Here is a 19,844-nt window from a genome sequence, read left to right on the forward strand (position 1 = left end):
TCTGCTGTGGTGTTGCTAAGGTGTTGCTAAGTGGTTGCTAAGGTGTGGCTATGGTATCCGGGGTGTTTGCTAAGGTGTTGCTAAGTGGTTGCTAGGTGGTTGCTAAGGTGTTGCTAGGCGGTTGCTAAGGTGTTGCTATGGTATCTGGGGTGGTTGCTAAGGTGTTGCTAGGTGGTTGCTAAGGTGTTGCTAGGCGGTTGCTAAGGTGTTGCTATGGTATCCTGGGTGGTTGCTAAGGTGTTGCTAGGTGGTTGCTAGGTGGTTGCTAAGGTGTTGCTAGGCGGTTGCTAAGGTGTTGCTATGGTATCCGGGGTGGTTGCTAAGGTGTTGCTAGGTGGTTGCTAGGGTGTTGCTAGGCGGTTGCTAAGGTGTTGCTATGGTATCCGGGGTGGTTGCTAAGGTGTTGCTAGGTGGTTGCTAGGGTGTTGCTAGGCGGTTGCTAAGGTGTTGCTATGGTATCCGGGGTGGTTGCTAAGGTGTTGCTAGGTGGTTGCTAGGTGGTTGCTAGGGTGTTGCTAGGCGGTTGCTAAGGTGTTGCTATGGTATCCGGGGTGGTTGCTAAGGTGTTGCTAGGTGGTTGCTAGGTGGTTGCTAGGGTGTTGCTAGGCGGTTGCTAAGGTGTTGCTATGGTATCCGGGGTGGTTGCTAAGGTGTTGCTAGGTGGTTGCTAGGTGGTTGCTAGGGTGTTGCTAGGCGGTTGCTAAGGTGTTGCTATGGTATCCGGGGTGGTTGCTAAGGTGTTGCTAGGTGGTTGCTAGGTGGTTGCTAGGGTGTTGCTAGGCGGTTGCTAAGGTGTTGCTATGGTATCCGGGGTGGTTGCTAAGGTGTTGCTAGGTGGTTGCTAGGTGGTTGCTAGGGTGTTGCTAGGCGGTTGCTAAGGTGTTGCTATGGTATCCGGGGTGGTTGCTAAGGTGTTGCTAGGTGGTTGCTAGGTGGTTGCTAGGGTGTTGCTAGGCGGTTGCTAAGGTGTTGCTATGGTATCCGGGGTGGTTGCTAAGGTGTTGCTAGGTGGTTGCTAAGGTGTTGCTATGGTATCCGGGGTGGTTGCTAAGGTGTTGCTAGGTGGTTGCTAGGTGGTTGCTAGGCGGTTGCTAAGGTGTTGCTATGGTATCCGGGGTGGTTGCTAAGGTGTTGCTAGGTGGTTGCTAAGGTGTTGCTATGGTATCCGGGGTGGTTGCTACGGTGTTGCTAGGTGGTTGCTAGGGTGTTGCTAGGTGGTTGCTAAGGTGTTGCTATGGTATCTTGGGTGGTTGCTAAGGTGTTGCTAGGTGGTTGCTAGGTGGTTGCTAGGCGGTTGCTAAGGTGTTGCTATGGTATCCGGGGTGGTTGCTAAGGTGTTGCTAGGTGGTTGCTAGGTGGTTGCTAGGGTGTTGCTAGGTGGTTGCTAAGGTGTTGCTATGGTATCTTGGGTGGTTGCTAAGGTGTTGCTAGGTGGTTGCTAGGTGGTTGCTAGGGTGTTGCTAGGCGGTTGCTAAGGTGTTGCTATGGTATCTGGGGTGGTTGCTAAGGTGTTGCTAGGTGGTTGCTAGGTGGTTGCTAGGGTGTTGCTAGGCGGTTGCTAAGGTGTTGCTATGGTATCCGGGGTGGTTGCTAAGGTGTTGCTAGGTGGTTGCTAGGTGGTTGCTAAGGTGTTGCTAGGCGGTTGCTAAGGTGTTGCTATGGTATCCGGGGTGGTTGCTAAGGTGTTGCTAGGTCGTTGCTAGGTGGTTGCTAGGGTGTTGCCAGGCGGTTGCTAAGGTGTTGCTATGGTATCCGGGGTGGTTGCTAAGGTGTTGCTAGGTGGTTGCTAGGGTGTTGCTAGGCGGTTGCTAAGGTGTTGCTATGGTATCCGGGATGGTTGCTAAGGTGTTGCTAGGTGGTTGCTAGGTGGTTGCTAGGGTGTTGCTAGGCGGTTGCTAAGGTGTTGCTATGGTATCTGTGGTGGTTGCTATGGTGTTTCTAGGTGGTTGCTAGGTGATTTATATGCATAAATTAGATTAAATGGTGTTTGCACGTTGCTACGCAACGTGCAAATACATCAATCAGCTATGCACGCTAGGTTGCTCTGGCCGTTCCGGGGTGTCCAAACTTTTGACCCGTGGCTCCATTACACACAGTACTGGGGGGCCGGGGTGTCCAAACTTTTGACCCGTGGCTCCATTACACACAGTACTGGGGGGCCGGGGTGTCCAAACTTTTGACCTAACGCTGTTTTATCCCATAGCTGCTCCATACACTCACAGTACTGGAGTTCTAGCTACCTGTCCTTCGATCTAGCTGCCGTCCTCCGATTGGCCCCATTCATTCCAATGGGGCCACTTCGTACGACATTCGTACGAAATCCGTACGTCGTAACTTTTCGTAACGCATATTTTCGGAAAGAGCTCAATAAGTTCTACAGGTCCTCAATTGGTTTCATCTTAGTATTTCAAAAATTGCGACGTCCACGGGCGTGCAAAGTTCTGCCCATTCATTTTCAATGGGCAAAAAAACGCGTACTTACGAAGTTTTTACGAAAAACGTAAGTCCGATCGGAAAGCTGTATACAAGCCCACCATTCCCGATATGGACGCACGTTTTCTCTTTTGAACGAAGTCGATATTTCGAAAACTGCGGCACTAGTTAACCGGACAAAAAACAGGTGGAATAATAATAATAACTAGATTGCACTTCCTGCAGAAACTGCGAGTGTGATTGCAGTGCTGGCTGGTATCTGCTGTGGTGTTGCTAAGGTGTTGCTAAGTGGTTGCTAAGGTGTGGCTATGGTATCCGGGGTGGTTGCTAAGGTGTTGCTAAGTGGTTGCTAGGTGGTTGCTAAGGTGTTGCTAGGCGGTTGCTAAGGTGTTGCTATGGTATCTGGGGTGGTTGCTAAGGTGTTGCTAGGTGGTTGCTAAGGTGTTGCTAGGCGGTTGCTAAGGTGTTGCTATGGTATCCGGGGTGGTTGCTAAGGTGTTGCTAGCTGGTTGCTAGGTGGTTGCTAAGGTGTTGCTAGGCGGTTGCTAAGGTGTTGCTATGGTATCCGGGGTGGTTGCTAAGGTGTTGCTAGGTGGTTGCTAGGTGGTTGCTAAGTTGTTGCTAGGCGGTTGCTAAGGTGTTGCTATGGTATCCGGGGTGGTTGCTAAGGTGTTGCTAGGTGGTTGCTAGGGTGTTGCTAGGCGGTTGCTAAGGTGTTGCTATGGTATCCGGGGTGGTTGCTAAGGTGTTGCTAGGTGGTTGCTAGGTGGTTGCTAGGGTGTTGCTAGGCGGTTGCTAAGGTGTTGCTATGGTATCCGGGGTGGTTGCTAAGGTGTTGCTAGGTGGTTGCTAGGTGGTTGCTAGGGTGTTGCTAGGCGGTTGCTAAGGTGTTGCTATGGTATCCAGGGTGGTTGCTAAGGTGTTGCTAGGTGGTTGCTAGGGTGTTGCTAGGCGGTTGCTAAGGTGTTGCTATGGTATCCGGGGTGGTTGCTAAGGTGTTGCTAGGTGGTTGCTAGGTGGTTGCTAGGGTGTTGCTAGGCGGTTGCTAAGGTGTTGCTATGGTATCCGGGGTGGTTGCTAAGGTGTTGCTAGGTGGTTGCTAGGTGGTTGCTAGGGTGTTGCTAGGCGGTTGCTAAGGTGTTGCTATGGTATCCGGGGTGGTTGCTAAGGTGTTGCTAGGTGGTTGCTAGGTGGTTGCTAGGGTGTTGCTAGGCGGTTGCTAAGGTGTTGCTATGGTATCCGGGGTGGTTGCTAAGGTGTTGCTAGGTGGTTGCTAAGTGGTTGCTAGGGTGTTGCTAGGCGGTTGCTAAGGTGTTGCTATGGTATCCGGGGTGGTTGCTAAGGTGTTGCTAGGTGGTTGCTAGGGTGTTGCTAGGCGGTTGCTAAGGTGTTGCTATGGTATCCGGGGTGGTTGCTAAGGTGTTGCTAGGTGGTTCCTAGGTGGTTGCTAAGGTGTTGCTAGGCGGTTGCTAAGGTGTTGCTATGGTATCCGGGGTGGTTGCTAAGGTGTTGCTAGGTGGTTGCTAGGTGGTTGCTAAGGTGTTGCTAGGTGGTTGCTAAGGTGTTGCTAGGCGGTTGCTAAGGTGTTGCTATGGTATCCGGGGTGGTTGCTAAGGTGTTGCTAGGTGGTTGCTAGGGTGTTGCTAGGCGGTTGCTAAGGTGTTGCTATGGTATATGGGTGGTTGCTAAGGTGTTGCTAGGTGGTTGCTAGGTTGTTGCTAGGGTGTTGCTAGGCGGTTGCTAAGGTGTTGCTATGGTATCCGGGGAGGTTGCTAAGGTGTTGCTAGGTGGTTGCTAGGTGGTTGCTAAGGTGTTGCTAGGCGGTTGCTAAGGTGTTGCTATGGTATCTGTGGTGGTTGCTTTGGTGTTTCTAGGTGGTTGCTAGGTGATTTATATGCATAAATTAGATTAAATGGTGTTTGCACGTTGCTACGCAACGTGCAAATACATCAATCAGCTATGCACGCTAGGTTGCTCTGGCCGTTCGGGGGTGTCCAAACTTTTGACCCGTGGCTCCATTACACACAGTACTGGGGCTCTGGGGTGTCCAAACTTTTGACCCGTGGCTCCATTACACACAGTACTGGGGGGCCGGGGTGTCCAAACTTTTGACCTAATGCTGTTTTATCCCATAGCCGCTCCATTACACACAGTACTGGAGTTCTAGCTACCTGTCCTTCGATCTAGCTGCCGTCCTCCGATTGGCCCCATTCATTCCAATGGGGCCACTTCGTACGACATTCGTACGAAATCCGTACGACGTAACTTTTCGTAACGCACATTTTCGGAAAGAGCTCAATAAGTTCTACAGGTCCTCAATTGGTTTCATCTTCGTATTTCAAAAATTGCGACGTCCACGGGCGTGCAAAGTTCTGCCCATTCATTTTCAATGGTCAAAAAAACGCGTACTTACGAAGTTTTTACGAAAAACGTAAGTCCGATCGGAAAGCTGTATACAAGCCCACCATTCCCGATATGGACGCACGTTTTCTCTTTTGAACGAAGTCGATATTTCGAAAACTGCGGCACTAGTTAACCGGACAAAAAACAGGTGGAATAATAATAATAAGAATAAGACTTAAGAAGAACAATACTGTGATTGCATTACTGCAATCACACTAATAACTAGATTGCAGTTCCTACAGAAACTGCGAGTGTGATTGCAGAGCTGACCGGGGTACCCAAACTTTTGACCAGTTGCTCCATTACACACAGTACTGGGGCACTGGGGTGTCCAAACTTTTGACCCGTGGCTCCATTACACAGTACTGGGGCTCTGGGGTGTCCAAACTTTTGACCCGTGGCTCCATTACACACAGTGCTGGGGCTCTGGGGTGTCCAAACTTTTGACCCGTGACTCCATTACACACAGTGCTGGGGCTCTGGGGTGTCCAAACTTTTGACCCGCAGCTCCATTACACACAGTGCTGGGGCTCTGGGGTGTCCAAACTTTTGACCCGTGGCTCCATTACACACAGTACTGGGCTCTGGGGTGTCCAAACTTTTGACCCGTGGCTCCATTACACACAGTGCTGGGGCTCTGGGGTGTCCAAACTTTTGACCCGTGGCTCCATTACACACAGTGCTGGGGCTCTGGGGTGTCCAAACTTTTGACCCGTGGCTCCATTACACACAGTACTGGGGGGCCGGGGTGTCCAAACTTTTGACCTAATGCTGTTTTATCCCATAGCTGCTCCATTACACACAGTACTGGAGTTCTAGCTACCTGTCCTTCGATCTAGCTGCCGTCCTCCGATTTGCCCCATTCATTACAATGGGGCCACTTCGTACGACAATCGTACGAAATCCGTACGACGTAACTTTTCGTAACGCATATTTTCGGAAAGAGCTCAATAAGTTCTACAGGTCCTCAATTGGTTTCATCTTCGTATTTCAAAAATTGCGACGTCCACAGGCGTGCAAAGTTCTGCCCATTCATTTTCAATGGGCAAAAAAACGGGTACTTACGAAGTTTTTACGAAAAACGTAAGTCCGATCGGAAAGCTGTATACAAGCCCACCATTCCCGATAAGGACGCACGTTTTCTCTTTTGGACGAAGTCGATATTTCGAAAACTGCGGCACTAGTTAACCGGACAAAAAACAGGTGGAATAATAATAATAATAATAATAAGAAACAGACTTAAGAAGATCAATAGTGTGATCTGCAATCACACTAATAATAATAATAAGAAGAAGAAGAAGAAGAATAAGACTTAAGAAGAACAATACTGTGATTGCATTACTGCAATCACACTAATAATAATAATAACTAGATTGCAGTTCCTACAGAAACTGCGAGTGTGATTGCAGTGCTGGCTGGTATCTGCTATGGTGTTGCTAAGGTGTTGCTATGGTATCCGGGGTGGTTGCTAAGATGTTGCTAGGTGGTTGCTAAGCTGTTGCTAGGCGGTTGCTAAGGTGTTGCTATGGTATCTGGGGTGGTTGCTAAGGTGTTGCTAGGTGGTTACTAGGTGGTTGCGAAGGTGTTGCTAGGTGGTTGCTAAGGTGTTGCTAGGCGGTTGCTAAGGTGTTGCTATGGTATTTGGGGTGGTTGCTAAGGTGTTGCTAGGTGGTTGCTAGGTGGTTGCTAGGTGGTTGCTAAGGTGTTGCTAGGCGGTTGCTAAGGTGTTGCTATGGTATCCGGGGTGGTTGCTAAGGTGTTGCTAGGTGGTTGCTAGGTGGTTGCTAGGGTGTTGCTAGGCGGTTGCTAAGGTGTTGCTATGGTATCCGGGGTGGTTGCTAAGGTGTTGCTAGGTGGTTGCTAGGTGGTTGCTAGGGTGTTGCTAGGCGGTTGCTAAGGTGTTGCTATGGTATCCGGGGTGGTTGCTAAGGTGTTGCTAGTTGGTTGCTAGGTGGTTGCTAAGGTGTTGCTAGGCGGTTGCTAAGGTGTTGCTATGGTATCCGGGGTGGTTGCTAAGGTGTTGCTAGGTGGTTGCTAGGTGGTTGCTAAGGTGTTGCTAGGCGGTTGCTAAGGTGTTGCTATGGTATCCGGGGTGGTTGCTAGGGTGTTGCTAGGTGGTTGCTAGGTGGTTGCTAAGGTGTTGCTAGGCGGTTGCTAAGGTGTTGCTATGGTATCCGGGGTGGTTGCTAAGGTGTTGCTAGGTGGTTGCTAGGTGGTTGCTAGGGTGTTGCTAGGCGGTTGCTAAGGTGTTGCTATGGTATCCGGGGTGGTTGCTAAGGTGTTGCTAGGTGGTTGCTAGGTGGTTGCTAGGGTGTTGCTAGGTGGTTGCTAAGGTGTTGCTATGGTATCCGGGGTGGTTGCTAAGGTGTTGCTAGGTGGTTGCTAGGTGGTTGCTAAGGTGTTGCTAGGCGGTTGCTAAGGTGTTGCTATGGTATCCGGGGTGGTTGCTAAGGTGTTGCTAGGTGGTTGCTAGGTGGTTGCTAAGGTGTTGCTAGGCGGTTGCTAAGGTGTTGCTATGGTATCCAGGGTGGTTGCTAAGGTGTTGCTAGGTGTTTGCTAGGTGGTTGCTAAGGTGTTGCTAGGCGGTTGCTAAGGTGTTGCTATGGTATCCTGGGTGGTTGCTAAGGTGTTGCTAGGTGGTTGCTAAGGTGTTGCTAGGTGGTTGCTAGGTGATGTATATGCATAAATTAGATTAAATGGTGTTTGCACGTTGCTACGCAACGTGCAAATACATCAATCAGCTATGCACGCTAGGTTGCTTTGGCCGTTCGGGGGTGTCCAAACTTTTGACCCGTGGCTCCATTACACACAGTACTGGGGGGGCCGGGGTGTCCAAACTTTTGACCCGTGGCTCCATTACACACAGTACTGGGGGGCCGGGGTGTCCAAACTTTTGACCTAATGCTGTTTTATCCCATAGCTGCTCCATACACTCACAGTACTGGAGTTCTAGCTACCTGTCCTTCGATCTAGCAGCCGTCCTCCGATTGGCCCCATTCATTCCAATGGGGCCACTTCGTACGACAATCGTACGAAATCCGTACGTCGTAACTTTTCGTAACGCATATTTTCGGAAAGAGCTCAATAAGTTCTACAGGTCCTCAATTGGTTTCATCTTCGTATTTCAAAAGTTGCGACGTCCACGGGCGTGCAAAGTTCTGGCCATTCATTTTCAATGGGCAAAAAAACGCGTACTTACGAAGTTTTTACGAAAAACGTAAGTCCGATCGGAAAGCTGTATACAAGCCCACCATTCCCGATAAGGACGCACGTTTTCTCTTTTGGACGAAGTCGATATTTCGAAAACTGCGGCACTAGTTAACCGGACAAAAAACAGGTGGAATAATAATAATAATAATAATAATAATAAGAAGAAGAAGAAGAATAAGACTTAAGAAGAACAATACTGTGATTGCATTACTGCAATCACACTAATAATAATAATAAGAACTAGATTGCAGTTCCTACAGAAACTGCGAGTGTGATTGCAGTGCTGGCTGGTATCTGCTGTGGTGTTGCTAAGGTGTTGCTAAGTGGTTGCTAAGGTGTGGCTATGGTATCCGGGGTGTTTGCTAAGGTGTTGCTAAGTGGTTGCTAGGTGGTTGCTAAGGTGTTGCTAGGCGGTTGCTAAGGTGTTGCTATGGTATCTGGGGTGGTTGCTAAGGTGTTGCTAGGTGGTTGCTAAGGTGTTGCTAGGCGGTTGCTAAGGTGTTGCTATGGTATCCTGGGTGGTTGCTAAGGTGTTGCTAGGTGGTTGCTAGGTGGTTGCTAAGGTGTTGCTAGGCGGTTGCTAAGGTGTTGCTATGGTATCCGGGGTGGTTGCTAAGGTGTTGCTAGGTGGTTGCTAGGGTGTTGCTAGGCGGTTGCTAAGGTGTTGCTATGGTATCCGGGGTGGTTGCTAAGGTGTTGCTAGGTGGTTGCTAGGGTGTTGCTAGGCGGTTGCTAAGGTGTTGCTATGGTATCCGGGGTGGTTGCTAAGGTGTTGCTAGGTGGTTGCTAGGTGGTTGCTAGGGTGTTGCTAGGCGGTTGCTAAGGTGTTGCTATGGTATCCGGGGTGGTTGCTAAGGTGTTGCTAGGTGGTTGCTAGGTGGTTGCTAGGGTGTTGCTAGGCGGTTGCTAAGGTGTTGCTATGGTATCCGGGGTGGTTGCTAAGGTGTTGCTAGGTGGTTGCTAGGTGGTTGCTAGGGTGTTGCTAGGCGGTTGCTAAGGTGTTGCTATGGTATCCGGGGTGGTTGCTAAGGTGTTGCTAGGTGGTTGCTAGGTGGTTGCTAGGGTGTTGCTAGGCGGTTGCTAAGGTGTTGCTATGGTATCCGGGGTGGTTGCTAAGGTGTTGCTAGGTGGTTGCTAGGTGGTTGTTAGGGTGTTGCTAGGCGGTTGCTAAGGTGTTGCTATGGTATCCGGGGTGGTTGCTAAGGTGTTGCTAGGTGGTTGCTAGGTGGTTGCTAGGGTGTTGCTAGGCGGTTGCTAAGGTGTTGCTATGGTATCCGGGGTGGTTGCTAAGGTGTTGCTAGGTGGTTGCTAAGGTGTTGCTATGGTATCCGGGGTGGTTGCTAAGGTGTTGCTAGGTGGTTGCTAGGTGGTTGCTAGGCGGTTGCTAAGGTGTTGCTATGGTATCCGGGGTGGTTGCTAAGGTGTTGCTAGGTGGTTGCTAAGGTGTTGCTATGGTATCCGGGGTGGTTGCTACGGTGTTGCTAGGTGGTTGCTAGGGTGTTGCTAGGTGGTTGCTAAGGTGTTGCTATGGTATCTTGGGTGGTTGCTAAGGTGTTGCTAGGTGGTTGCTAGGTGGTTGCTAGGCGGTTGCTAAGGTGTTGCTATGGTATCCGGGGTGGTTGCTAAGGTGTTGCTAGGTGGTTGCTAGGTGGTTGCTAGGGTGTTGCTAGGTGGTTGCTAAGGTGTTGCTATGGTATCTTGGGTGGTTGCTAAGGTGTTGCTAGGTGGTTGCTAGGTGGTTGCTAGGGTGTTGCTAGGCGGTTGCTAAGGTGTTGCTATGGTATCTGGGGTGGTTGCTAAGGTGTTGCTAGGTGGTTGCTAGGTGGTTGCTAGGGTGTTGCTAGGCGGTTGCTAAGGTGTTGCTATGGTATCCGGGGTGGTTGCTAAGGTGTTGCTAGGTGGTTGCTAGGTGGTTGCTAAGGTGTTGCTAGGCGGTTGCTAAGGTGTTGCTATGGTATCCGGGGTGGTTGCTAAGGTGTTGCTAGGTCGTTGCTAGGTGGTTGCTAGGGTGTTGCCAGGCGGTTGCTAAGGTGTTGCTATGGTATCCGGGGTGGTTGCTAAGGTGTTGCTAGGTGGTTGCTAGGGTGTTGCTAGGCGGTTGCTAAGGTGTTGCTATGGTATCCGGGATGGTTGCTAAGGTGTTGCTAGGTGGTTGCTAGGTGGTTGCTAGGGTGTTGCTAGGCGGTTGCTAAGGTGTTGCTATGGTATCTGTGGTGGTTGCTATGGTGTTTCTAGGTGGTTGCTAGGTGATTTATATGCATAAATTAGATTAAATGGTGTTTGCACGTTGCTACGCAACGTGCAAATACATCAATCAGCTATGCACGCTAGGTTGCTCTGGCCGTTCCGGGGTGTCCAAACTTTTGACCCGTGGCTCCATTACACACAGTACTGGGGGGCCGGGGTGTCCAAACTTTTGACCCGTGGCTCCATTACACACAGTACTGGGGGGCCGGGGTGTCCAAACTTTTGACCTAACGCTGTTTTATCCCATAGCTGCTCCATACACTCACAGTACTGGAGTTCTAGCTACCTGTCCTTCGATCTAGCTGCCGTCCTCCGATTGGCCCCATTCATTCCAATGGGGCCACTTCGTACGACATTCGTACGAAATCCGTACGTCGTAACTTTTCGTAACGCATATTTTCGGAAAGAGCTCAATAAGTTCTACAGGTCCTCAATTGGTTTCATCTTAGTATTTCAAAAATTGCGACGTCCACGGGCGTGCAAAGTTCTGCCCATTCATTTTCAATGGGCAAAAAAACGCGTACTTACGAAGTTTTTACGAAAAACGTAAGTCCGATCGGAAAGCTGTATACAAGCCCACCATTCCCGATATGGACGCACGTTTTCTCTTTTGAACGAAGTCGATATTTCGAAAACTGCGGCACTAGTTAACCGGACAAAAAACAGGTGGAATAATAATAATAACTAGATTGCACTTCCTGCAGAAACTGCGAGTGTGATTGCAGTGCTGGCTGGTATCTGCTGTGGTGTTGCTAAGGTGTTGCTAAGTGGTTGCTAAGGTGTGGCTATGGTATCCGGGGTGGTTGCTAAGGTGTTGCTAAGTGGTTGCTAGGTGGTTGCTAAGGTGTTGCTAGGCGGTTGCTAAGGTGTTGCTATGGTATCTGGGGTGGTTGCTAAGGTGTTGCTAGGTGGTTGCTAAGGTGTTGCTAGGCGGTTGCTAAGGTGTTGCTATGGTATCCGGGGTGGTTGCTAAGGTGTTGCTAGCTGGTTGCTAGGTGGTTGCTAAGGTGTTGCTAGGCGGTTGCTAAGGTGTTGCTATGGTATCCGGGGTGGTTGCTAAGGTGTTGCTAGGTGGTTGCTAGGTGGTTGCTAAGTTGTTGCTAGGCGGTTGCTAAGGTGTTGCTATGGTATCCGGGGTGGTTGCTAAGGTGTTGCTAGGTGGTTGCTAGGGTGTTGCTAGGCGGTTGCTAAGGTGTTGCTATGGTATCCGGGGTGGTTGCTAAGGTGTTGCTAGGTGGTTGCTAGGTGGTTGCTAGGGTGTTGCTAGGCGGTTGCTAAGGTGTTGCTATGGTATCCGGGGTGGTTGCTAAGGTGTTGCTAGGTGGTTGCTAGGTGGTTGCTAGGGTGTTGCTAGGCGGTTGCTAAGGTGTTGCTATGGTATCCAGGGTGGTTGCTAAGGTGTTGCTAGGTGGTTGCTAGGGTGTTGCTAGGCGGTTGCTAAGGTGTTGCTATGGTATCCGGGGTGGTTGCTAAGGTGTTGCTAGGTGGTTGCTAGGTGGTTGCTAGGGTGTTGCTAGGCGGTTGCTAAGGTGTTGCTATGGTATCCGGGGTGGTTGCTAAGGTGTTGCTAGGTGGTTGCTAGGTGGTTGCTAGGGTGTTGCTAGGCGGTTGCTAAGGTGTTGCTATGGTATCCGGGGTGGTTGCTAAGGTGTTGCTAGGTGGTTGCTAGGTGGTTGCTAGGGTGTTGCTAGGCGGTTGCTAAGGTGTTGCTATGGTATCCGGGGTGGTTGCTAAGGTGTTGCTAGGTGGTTGCTAAGTGGTTGCTAGGGTGTTGCTAGGCGGTTGCTAAGGTGTTGCTATGGTATCCGGGGTGGTTGCTAAGGTGTTGCTAGGTGGTTGCTAGGGTGTTGCTAGGCGGTTGCTAAGGTGTTGCTATGGTATCCGGGGTGGTTGCTAAGGTGTTGCTAGGTGGTTCCTAGGTGGTTGCTAAGGTGTTGCTAGGCGGTTGCTAAGGTGTTGCTATGGTATCCGGGGTGGTTGCTAAGGTGTTGCTAGGTGGTTGCTAGGTGGTTGCTAAGGTGTTGCTAGGTGGTTGCTAAGGTGTTGCTAGGCGGTTGCTAAGGTGTTGCTATGGTATCCGGGGTGGTTGCTAAGGTGTTGCTAGGTGGTTGCTAGGGTGTTGCTAGGCGGTTGCTAAGGTGTTGCTATGGTATATGGGTGGTTGCTAAGGTGTTGCTAGGTGGTTGCTAGGTTGTTGCTAGGGTGTTGCTAGGCGGTTGCTAAGGTGTTGCTATGGTATCCGGGGAGGTTGCTAAGGTGTTGCTAGGTGGTTGCTAGGTGGTTGCTAAGGTGTTGCTAGGCGGTTGCTAAGGTGTTGCTATGGTATCTGTGGTGGTTGCTTTGGTGTTTCTAGGTGGTTGCTAGGTGATTTATATGCATAAATTAGATTAAATGGTGTTTGCACGTTGCTACGCAACGTGCAAATACATCAATCAGCTATGCACGCTAGGTTGCTCTGGCCGTTCGGGGGTGTCCAAACTTTTGACCCGTGGCTCCATTACACACAGTACTGGGGCTCTGGGGTGTCCAAACTTTTGACCCGTGGCTCCATTACACACAGTACTGGGGGGCCGGGGTGTCCAAACTTTTGACCTAATGCTGTTTTATCCCATAGCCGCTCCATTACACACAGTACTGGAGTTCTAGCTACCTGTCCTTCGATCTAGCTGCCGTCCTCCGATTGGCCCCATTCATTCCAATGGGGCCACTTCGTACGACATTCGTACGAAATCCGTACGACGTAACTTTTCGTAACGCACATTTTCGGAAAGAGCTCAATAAGTTCTACAGGTCCTCAATTGGTTTCATCTTCGTATTTCAAAAATTGCGACGTCCACGGGCGTGCAAAGTTCTGCCCATTCATTTTCAATGGTCAAAAAAACGCGTACTTACGAAGTTTTTACGAAAAACGTAAGTCCGATCGGAAAGCTGTATACAAGCCCACCATTCCCGATATGGACGCACGTTTTCTCTTTTGAACGAAGTCGATATTTCGAAAACTGCGGCACTAGTTAACCGGACAAAAAACAGGTGGAATAATAATAATAAGAATAAGACTTAAGAAGAACAATACTGTGATTGCATTACTGCAATCACACTAATAAGACTTAAGAAGAACAATACTGTGATTGCATTACTGCAATCACACTAATAATAATAATAATAATAAGAATAAGACTTAAGAAGAACAATACTGTGATTGCATTACTGCAATCACACTAATTAAAGTCACCTGTCAGAATGAATGCTGGACTGTATCTGTACTTAATTTTAAATACTTGTCATTCTTAATTCTCTGTTCTGAACATTTTCATCCAGGCTTGCTTGTTTAAAAAAAAATAGTTGTTTTACTAATTCTATTATTTCATCATTATAGTGTGTATCCTGCAGTAAAGTTATTTATTTGGTTACTTTTTTGACATTTCTAGTTTAGTACATTAATTACAAATACAGGCAGTGTATAAAATGGTATGAGAGAAGTGCTGAATCAGGGGTTTGCCCAGGATCCCATACAAGCTAAAAGCAGTGTATGTTAAATGAGACAAATGTATGAAATATGGAGAACTGTAGATCTTCTTATTTGGATAAACTATTACAGGACTACAGTAACTATGTGAAAGTAAATCTACAGATCTTTCTCTTCTGTAAATTCAGGCCCAGTCCCCGAAGACCCAGCATCTTCAGTGTCCTGGAGCTCAAGCAGCAGCACTTGCCACTCCACCGTCTTCATCCCCACCCGAAAGAGGAAGATCAGCAGAAGGAGGCTTCCAGGATGTAAAGAGGAGGAGAGGAGAGGGAGAGCAGATCAAAGCTTTGTAAATTGCTTTCTAAATAAGTGTTTTTTTTTTTCATTGTTATTGCTTGTGTCTGTGTTTTCTATTTATTTGTTACAAAAATGTAAATGTGGGTTTGAGGGCCTGATTTAAGTGTCTCCCTATTTCTTCCTTTTTTTCTTCTTTCTTTTCCCTTTTCCCCAAGATCTCATGACCTCTCGCCACAGAAATAACTTTCTGGTCTCAAAAAAGTAAACAGGCACAGTAACATATTTTGATAGTTTGAGGTGCTACATATTTGGTACCTACAGCACATGTGAACCTACAGAAACTCCATGCACAAACAATAAAATAATCCCTGTCAATCATCTTGCATTACTGTTACAGAAACTAAACATCCACAGGGTCTAAAAGTCTAACATTGCCCTCTACTGGAAACTGAAAATACTGGTAGTGCCCTATGATAGTGAATATTAAAGTTGCAATAAAAGAGCAATACATAGAACAATAAAAAGCAAAGAAAACTAAAATTATTGTTAAAAGTTTTTTTATCCAATAGCTTTTATAAATACATTTTATTGAATGAGAAGATACATTATTCAGAACATTATTCAGTGGGAAGAAAAGATAGATAAATTGGTGTAATTTATTAACAAAGGAAGAAAATCTACAAAAAAACACTAAATATTTAAACACTAAAATATAACAATATGAAAAGAGAGTTATCTGACAAGTATTTGATTAACTGCTACATTATTTCTGTAAAGACCAGACATTTCTGCTTTGAGAGAAAAAAAAAACATTTTACTCTTACTTTCAGTTGAGACAGTAATTCTTTTAGGGATGAGCCTGGTGTCAATCTCCACATAGACAGGCTCAGCTGAAGTCTTCCTCCTCTTAGAGATCACTGTGAGAGAGACAGAGAGAAACATGGAGTCAGTTCAGTAGAAGAGAAGACTGATGACAGATTGAAGTACTAATGATGATTAGAGGAAGTACAGAAAGTGGATTGTAGATGATCTCTGAATCCCCCTACCTCTCCTGAGCACTCTGTTCTGATAAAACAGCACAACCAGAAGCACTAAGGCCAGGAAGAGCACATATCCCAGAACCAGGAGAGACACTGGATAGATGGAGGGAACAGCTGGTGGAGGAGTTTGTGGAAGTATGATTCTTCTTGTCTGTGGTTGAGAATCTAAAAAACAAATATACAAAATGTATAGACAATTTATACATGAACACAGTCCTTTTATTGGATGTGAATAATTTAGTGATGAATATTATGGAAGATGACATATGAAATGTCTATAAACACAGAATGATCTAGACAGACTGGTGCAAAGCACATACAGACTCTCACTATTGTTACTTTCTATCCTTCCCAAAAACATTACAATTATTAAATGATGGAAACCAAATGTGTGTGACCAACATTACGATCAACAATAGTTACCGAAGTTGCTATCAAGCCTGTTTACAATGGAGAAAAGTGGTCCCTGACCTTGCAAGACAAAATGTCCCATCTGTCCTCTTTTATTATTTAAAGGCAAAGTATGATACAGGAAGCCTAGTGAGTGAGCATAAAATAACAATGTGATGTAAGTATTTTTCTCAAGCATGTGTAAAGTTTCTGTAACAGTTAGGAGGCAAATATATTCAGTTGTGTCTGTTCCTCTGACCTCCACAAGTGACTCCAGCACTGTGGGAGCAGTCAGTGTGGTTCTTCAGGGAATGAGGACAGTCCCACAGGTGAATCTCATTCCCTCTACACTTCACTCTGTTCATCCAGATAGTTCCTCCACCAGAACCATCAGCAGCTCTTCTATTAGCACTCAGCGCCGGCCCACAACCCAGCTGCCTGCAGATCACCTGAGCATCCCTGATGTCCCACAGATCACCACATACAGACCCCCATGTTTTATTATGATACACCTGCAGCCATCCAGAACAGCTTCCTACTCCTCCCCTCAGCCTCAGAGGAATGTGCTCTACAAACACACCACAGAGGGAAAAAAATGATTATCCATCAAAGTCTTACAAACATTTACAACAGCCGTATATACTGTATGATGAAATATGTTCTTATAGAGATGTGGTAAACCACAAAAAGCATTGTAAGATGAAAAATATATACAAGCAGAAGAGAGCAGGAGAAAAAAAAACAGAAGTAGCCATAGTAAACAAAAAAGCACTTACCTTGTTTTACCGTTTTAGTTGAAACAGTTGATTTTTTTAAACTAATATTTTTTTTTAAATAAGATATTGCTTCTAATAGAGTGTAGTTTGTCTGTCTTCAGCAAGCTGTCTGTTACACCTGTTATTTCCACCACTAGGGCTGTGCCATATCGTATCAAACGCAAAAAACGATACTATACCCTGAAATATCGTGCCATATCACCCACCCCTAATTACCACTGCAGGGCACCACTGGGGTTGCTGTTTTTATCTGTCCAATATTATTCATTTTACTTTATTATTAATTATATAGATTATATAGAGTGCATTAATAGTATCATGACTTTCTTGATCACTGATTCTGTTACCATCTGATAAAAAGTCTTGTATTTTTTTATATCGTAGTTTGGGGGGGTGCCATATCATATGCAAAAACAGAATTTAATTTTTATTTTGTTTCAGTAGTGTATTTTTAAAATAATATCTTTAATTCAGTGTTTTGTCATATCACCAAGAGTACTGTTATCGCGATAAATGCCATGAAACATCGTGATATTGTTTTAGGGCCATATTACCCACCCCCATCCACCACACCTGTCCTGTCTACACCTGAATTCCTCAGACTTACATAGACACTCTGATGGACTCCATTACCCAGAATCCCTCTCTAAACCTTTGTTAAAAATATCACTGTAGAAGTGTTATCTAAAATATGTTAAAGTGCAAAAAAATATGCAAACTACAAATAAAACAGTGCGAGCAAAGACAAGAATTGCTTATTAGTGAAAGCATGCTGGCAGAACATGCAGTCAAAAAGAAAGAAAATGTAGTTTATCAAAGACATGATCATTTTGATAATGATAAGTTTTCTTACTTGAGCACGGTCTCTCATGAGGAGATGAATCACACAGCCAATTTGTCAAATCTAGAGTATTTCCATTCTCTGTGGTAGGACAAAAAATCAAATATTATGAAATTCCAATTACAAACTACATTAGTTCTAGCATTCTTTAAAGTCTTTAACACCTCATCATATCTGCCTACCTGAGCAGGTAATGCAAGCAACCTCATTGCGATTATCACACCTGTTCTCCCCCCAGGAAGAAGATGGACAGTGCCACAGAGTGGAGTCATGTTTCCTACATTTTACATTATCCAGCCAGTTAGGAGCTGATTCCACTCTTGCTTTAGACCAAGACTCACTGCCAGTTCTTCCATAGTTCAGCTCTCGACAGATCAATTTTGCCGTTTCATCAGTCATCCCATTTACACACACATTCCCCCAGGTTCCATTATAGTACACCTCCAGATTCCCCTCACAGCCCTCAGTCAGTCTGATCTCTTTATACTCTGGCGGGAGAAAGATAGCTAGCTAGTTATGCACATTGATTTAAACGTGCAAAAGTTTCTTCTTTAATTATTCAAAATGTACCTCCAGTTGTACATAGATAGGGCATTGGTACTTGATTACAAGATCATTACAAACTGAGCAATTCAAGATACGAAGTACCTGAGCAGACGACTCCTACATCATCCTTGTGTCCACATTCATCCTCTCCACACAGCTGATATCTGCAGTTCCACAGAGACACCTCGTTCCCCTCACACTCCACCTCATTCAGCCAAATGGGTCCAGTTCCAGATCCAAACCGGGCTGGTACTGGTACTGGAGCACTGAGGGCGACTCCACACTGCAGCTGTCTGCAGACCACCTGCGCATCCTCAATATCCCACAATTCATCACTCACTGTCCCCCATGATCCACTGTGGAAAACCTCCAGCCTTCCAGCACAGTCTCCCCCAGAACCAACCAGCCTGATGGAGCTGTGGACTGTGTTAGATGTACCTAAAATTTACACAAATACAAAAGATGTTTTCAAACTCCTTTCACAAGATATGTGTTGTGTATATGTACTAATATTTGCCAAATAATTATTCTCAAATGTTCAAAAATATGGATAATAGAGGCACTTTTGCATGTTATCATACATACAAATAAAATTATACATTTATTAACTGTGCAATGCTTACCAGAGCAGGTGATGTAGAGCTGTACTGTGGAGCTGCAGTTAACTGCTTGTGAGCTGCTGCAGTTCCTCAGATGAGCTTCACTCCCAGAGCAGTTGAAACCCGTCACACACATGTAGCTGTGTTCAGGACTGGATGAAGAGGAGCTGGAGATGTTGAGTACAGAACCACAGCCCAGCTGTCTGCAGACCACAGAGGCCTCAGACTCACTCCAGGAGTCCAGCAGAACTCTCCTCCAGTCCTGCCTGAAGAACACCTCCACCTCCCCCTCACACTCCATCCCTCCAGACAACCGCACTCCTCCCTCATGAGACGCCAGAGAAGAACCTGAAGAGAAAAAAATATATTACTTGGCTTAAAATGAGGGAGTAATAAACTTTCAGTTATTTATTATACTGCAACTGTAAGATCTCACCACTACAGATAACTCCAGCATACTGTTCATGAGAGCATGCAGTACGACTCCATGATGAAATGGGACATTTTAACAGGTGTGTTTCGTTTCCCTGACAATCAAACACATCAGCCCAGATCCGGCCACTCCCCTCCCCAAACCAGTCTGACCCCAACACAGCCACAGAACTCCCACACTTCAGCTGAGCACAGAGGACACTGGCAGCTCTCATATCCCAGCTTACATCACACACTGTACCCCACTCACTGAGGTACTGGAGCTCCACTCGACCAGAACAGGAATCTGAGCCGTTCATCAGCCGAGCCTGAGTGTGACCTGAATTTACAGAGGAAAAACAGTAGGCAACAATAATACAATACAATAATAATAAAAAAAAATACAGTAATTACAAACTAATTGCTCACAGTTTAGTACTAATCTAAATCTTTTACAAACATACTTCATCATACCAGAGCATCTTAGTCCCACATCCTTGTTGTGAGAGCAGTTGGGTTTCAAGGAAGGAGATGTCTGGCAGAGGTACATATGAGATTCGTTTCCTCTACACTGAAGCTCCTCTGACCACATCTGACCCTCTGCTCTTCCAAAAGCAGCTGCTCCCAGAACCTCCACAGGAGAACCACAGCCCAGCTCCCAGCTGCACACAACCTCTGCATCCTGCTGGTTAAAGTCAGCATCACACACTGGAAGCCAAGAATTCCGATGAAGCTTCTCTACTCTCCCAGAGCATGCGTGAGGATCACCAACAAGTCTTCGCTTGTCACCTACAGTATAGTATTTGTGTACATTGATCATCAAAAAACACTGCACCCAGAAGAAAGCATCAGATTACAAGGCTAGTCAGAAGAAAGATGTGCTATGCCATGGCTAAACACATTGACAGGTCAATCCACTAATCCACTAAAAAGTGCTGGATACTGTTGGACCCACGATCAGCACTCTACCACATCGCAAAATCACATTAGTGAAAGCACATTAGGAATGCCACACATCTGACATGTTGCATTACACACTGTATGTGTAGTTCCTTAAATATTACTCATCTTAGTCTAAATGAAATAATTTATTATTCCTCACACTGCCTGTAAATCAATGGTAGACATTAAAAAAAAAAACATACTTGTAGTTTTAGATAAAAAAATAAGACTTTGTAAGTTTCT

At 46.4% G+C, this 19,844-nt stretch overlaps 1 protein-coding gene across 20 annotated transcripts in view; it reads right to left on the reverse strand.

The window, feature by feature from the left end:
• The window catches only part of LOC125799007 (deleted in malignant brain tumors 1 protein-like), an 85,982-nt gene that overhangs the window by 26,142 nt on the left and 39,996 nt on the right, over positions 1 to 19,844 (reverse strand). For 7 of the 20 annotated variants that reach the window (XM_049474487.1, XM_049474485.1, XM_049474486.1 and 4 more), the window contains 10 exons: positions 19,134 to 19,341; positions 18,685 to 18,999; positions 18,273 to 18,596; positions 17,752 to 18,087; positions 17,286 to 17,591; positions 17,116 to 17,184; positions 15,746 to 16,054; positions 15,568 to 15,633; positions 15,103 to 15,261; positions 13,674 to 14,973 (listed from right to left, as the gene is read on the reverse strand). In XM_049474487.1, the coding sequence (XP_049330444.1) occupies positions 14,789 to 14,973; positions 15,103 to 15,261; positions 15,568 to 15,633; positions 15,746 to 16,054; positions 17,116 to 17,184; positions 17,286 to 17,591; positions 17,752 to 18,087; positions 18,273 to 18,596; positions 18,685 to 18,999; positions 19,134 to 19,341 (2,277 nt within the window). In that variant the 3' untranslated portion in view covers positions 13,674 to 14,788. Of the gene's footprint in view, positions 1 to 13,673; positions 14,974 to 15,102; positions 15,262 to 15,567; positions 15,634 to 15,745; positions 16,055 to 17,115; positions 17,185 to 17,285; positions 17,592 to 17,751; positions 18,088 to 18,272; positions 18,597 to 18,684; positions 19,000 to 19,133; positions 19,342 to 19,844 lie in introns of those variants that run through there. The other 13 variants (XM_049474479.1, XM_049474478.1, XM_049474476.1 and 10 more) reach the window with 4 other exon arrangements.

The sequence above is a fragment of the Astyanax mexicanus genome, chromosome 2, assembly GCF_023375975.1.
Source record: "Astyanax mexicanus isolate ESR-SI-001 chromosome 2, AstMex3_surface, whole genome shotgun sequence".
Lineage (NCBI taxonomy): Eukaryota > Metazoa > Chordata > Actinopteri > Characiformes > Acestrorhamphidae > Astyanax > Astyanax mexicanus.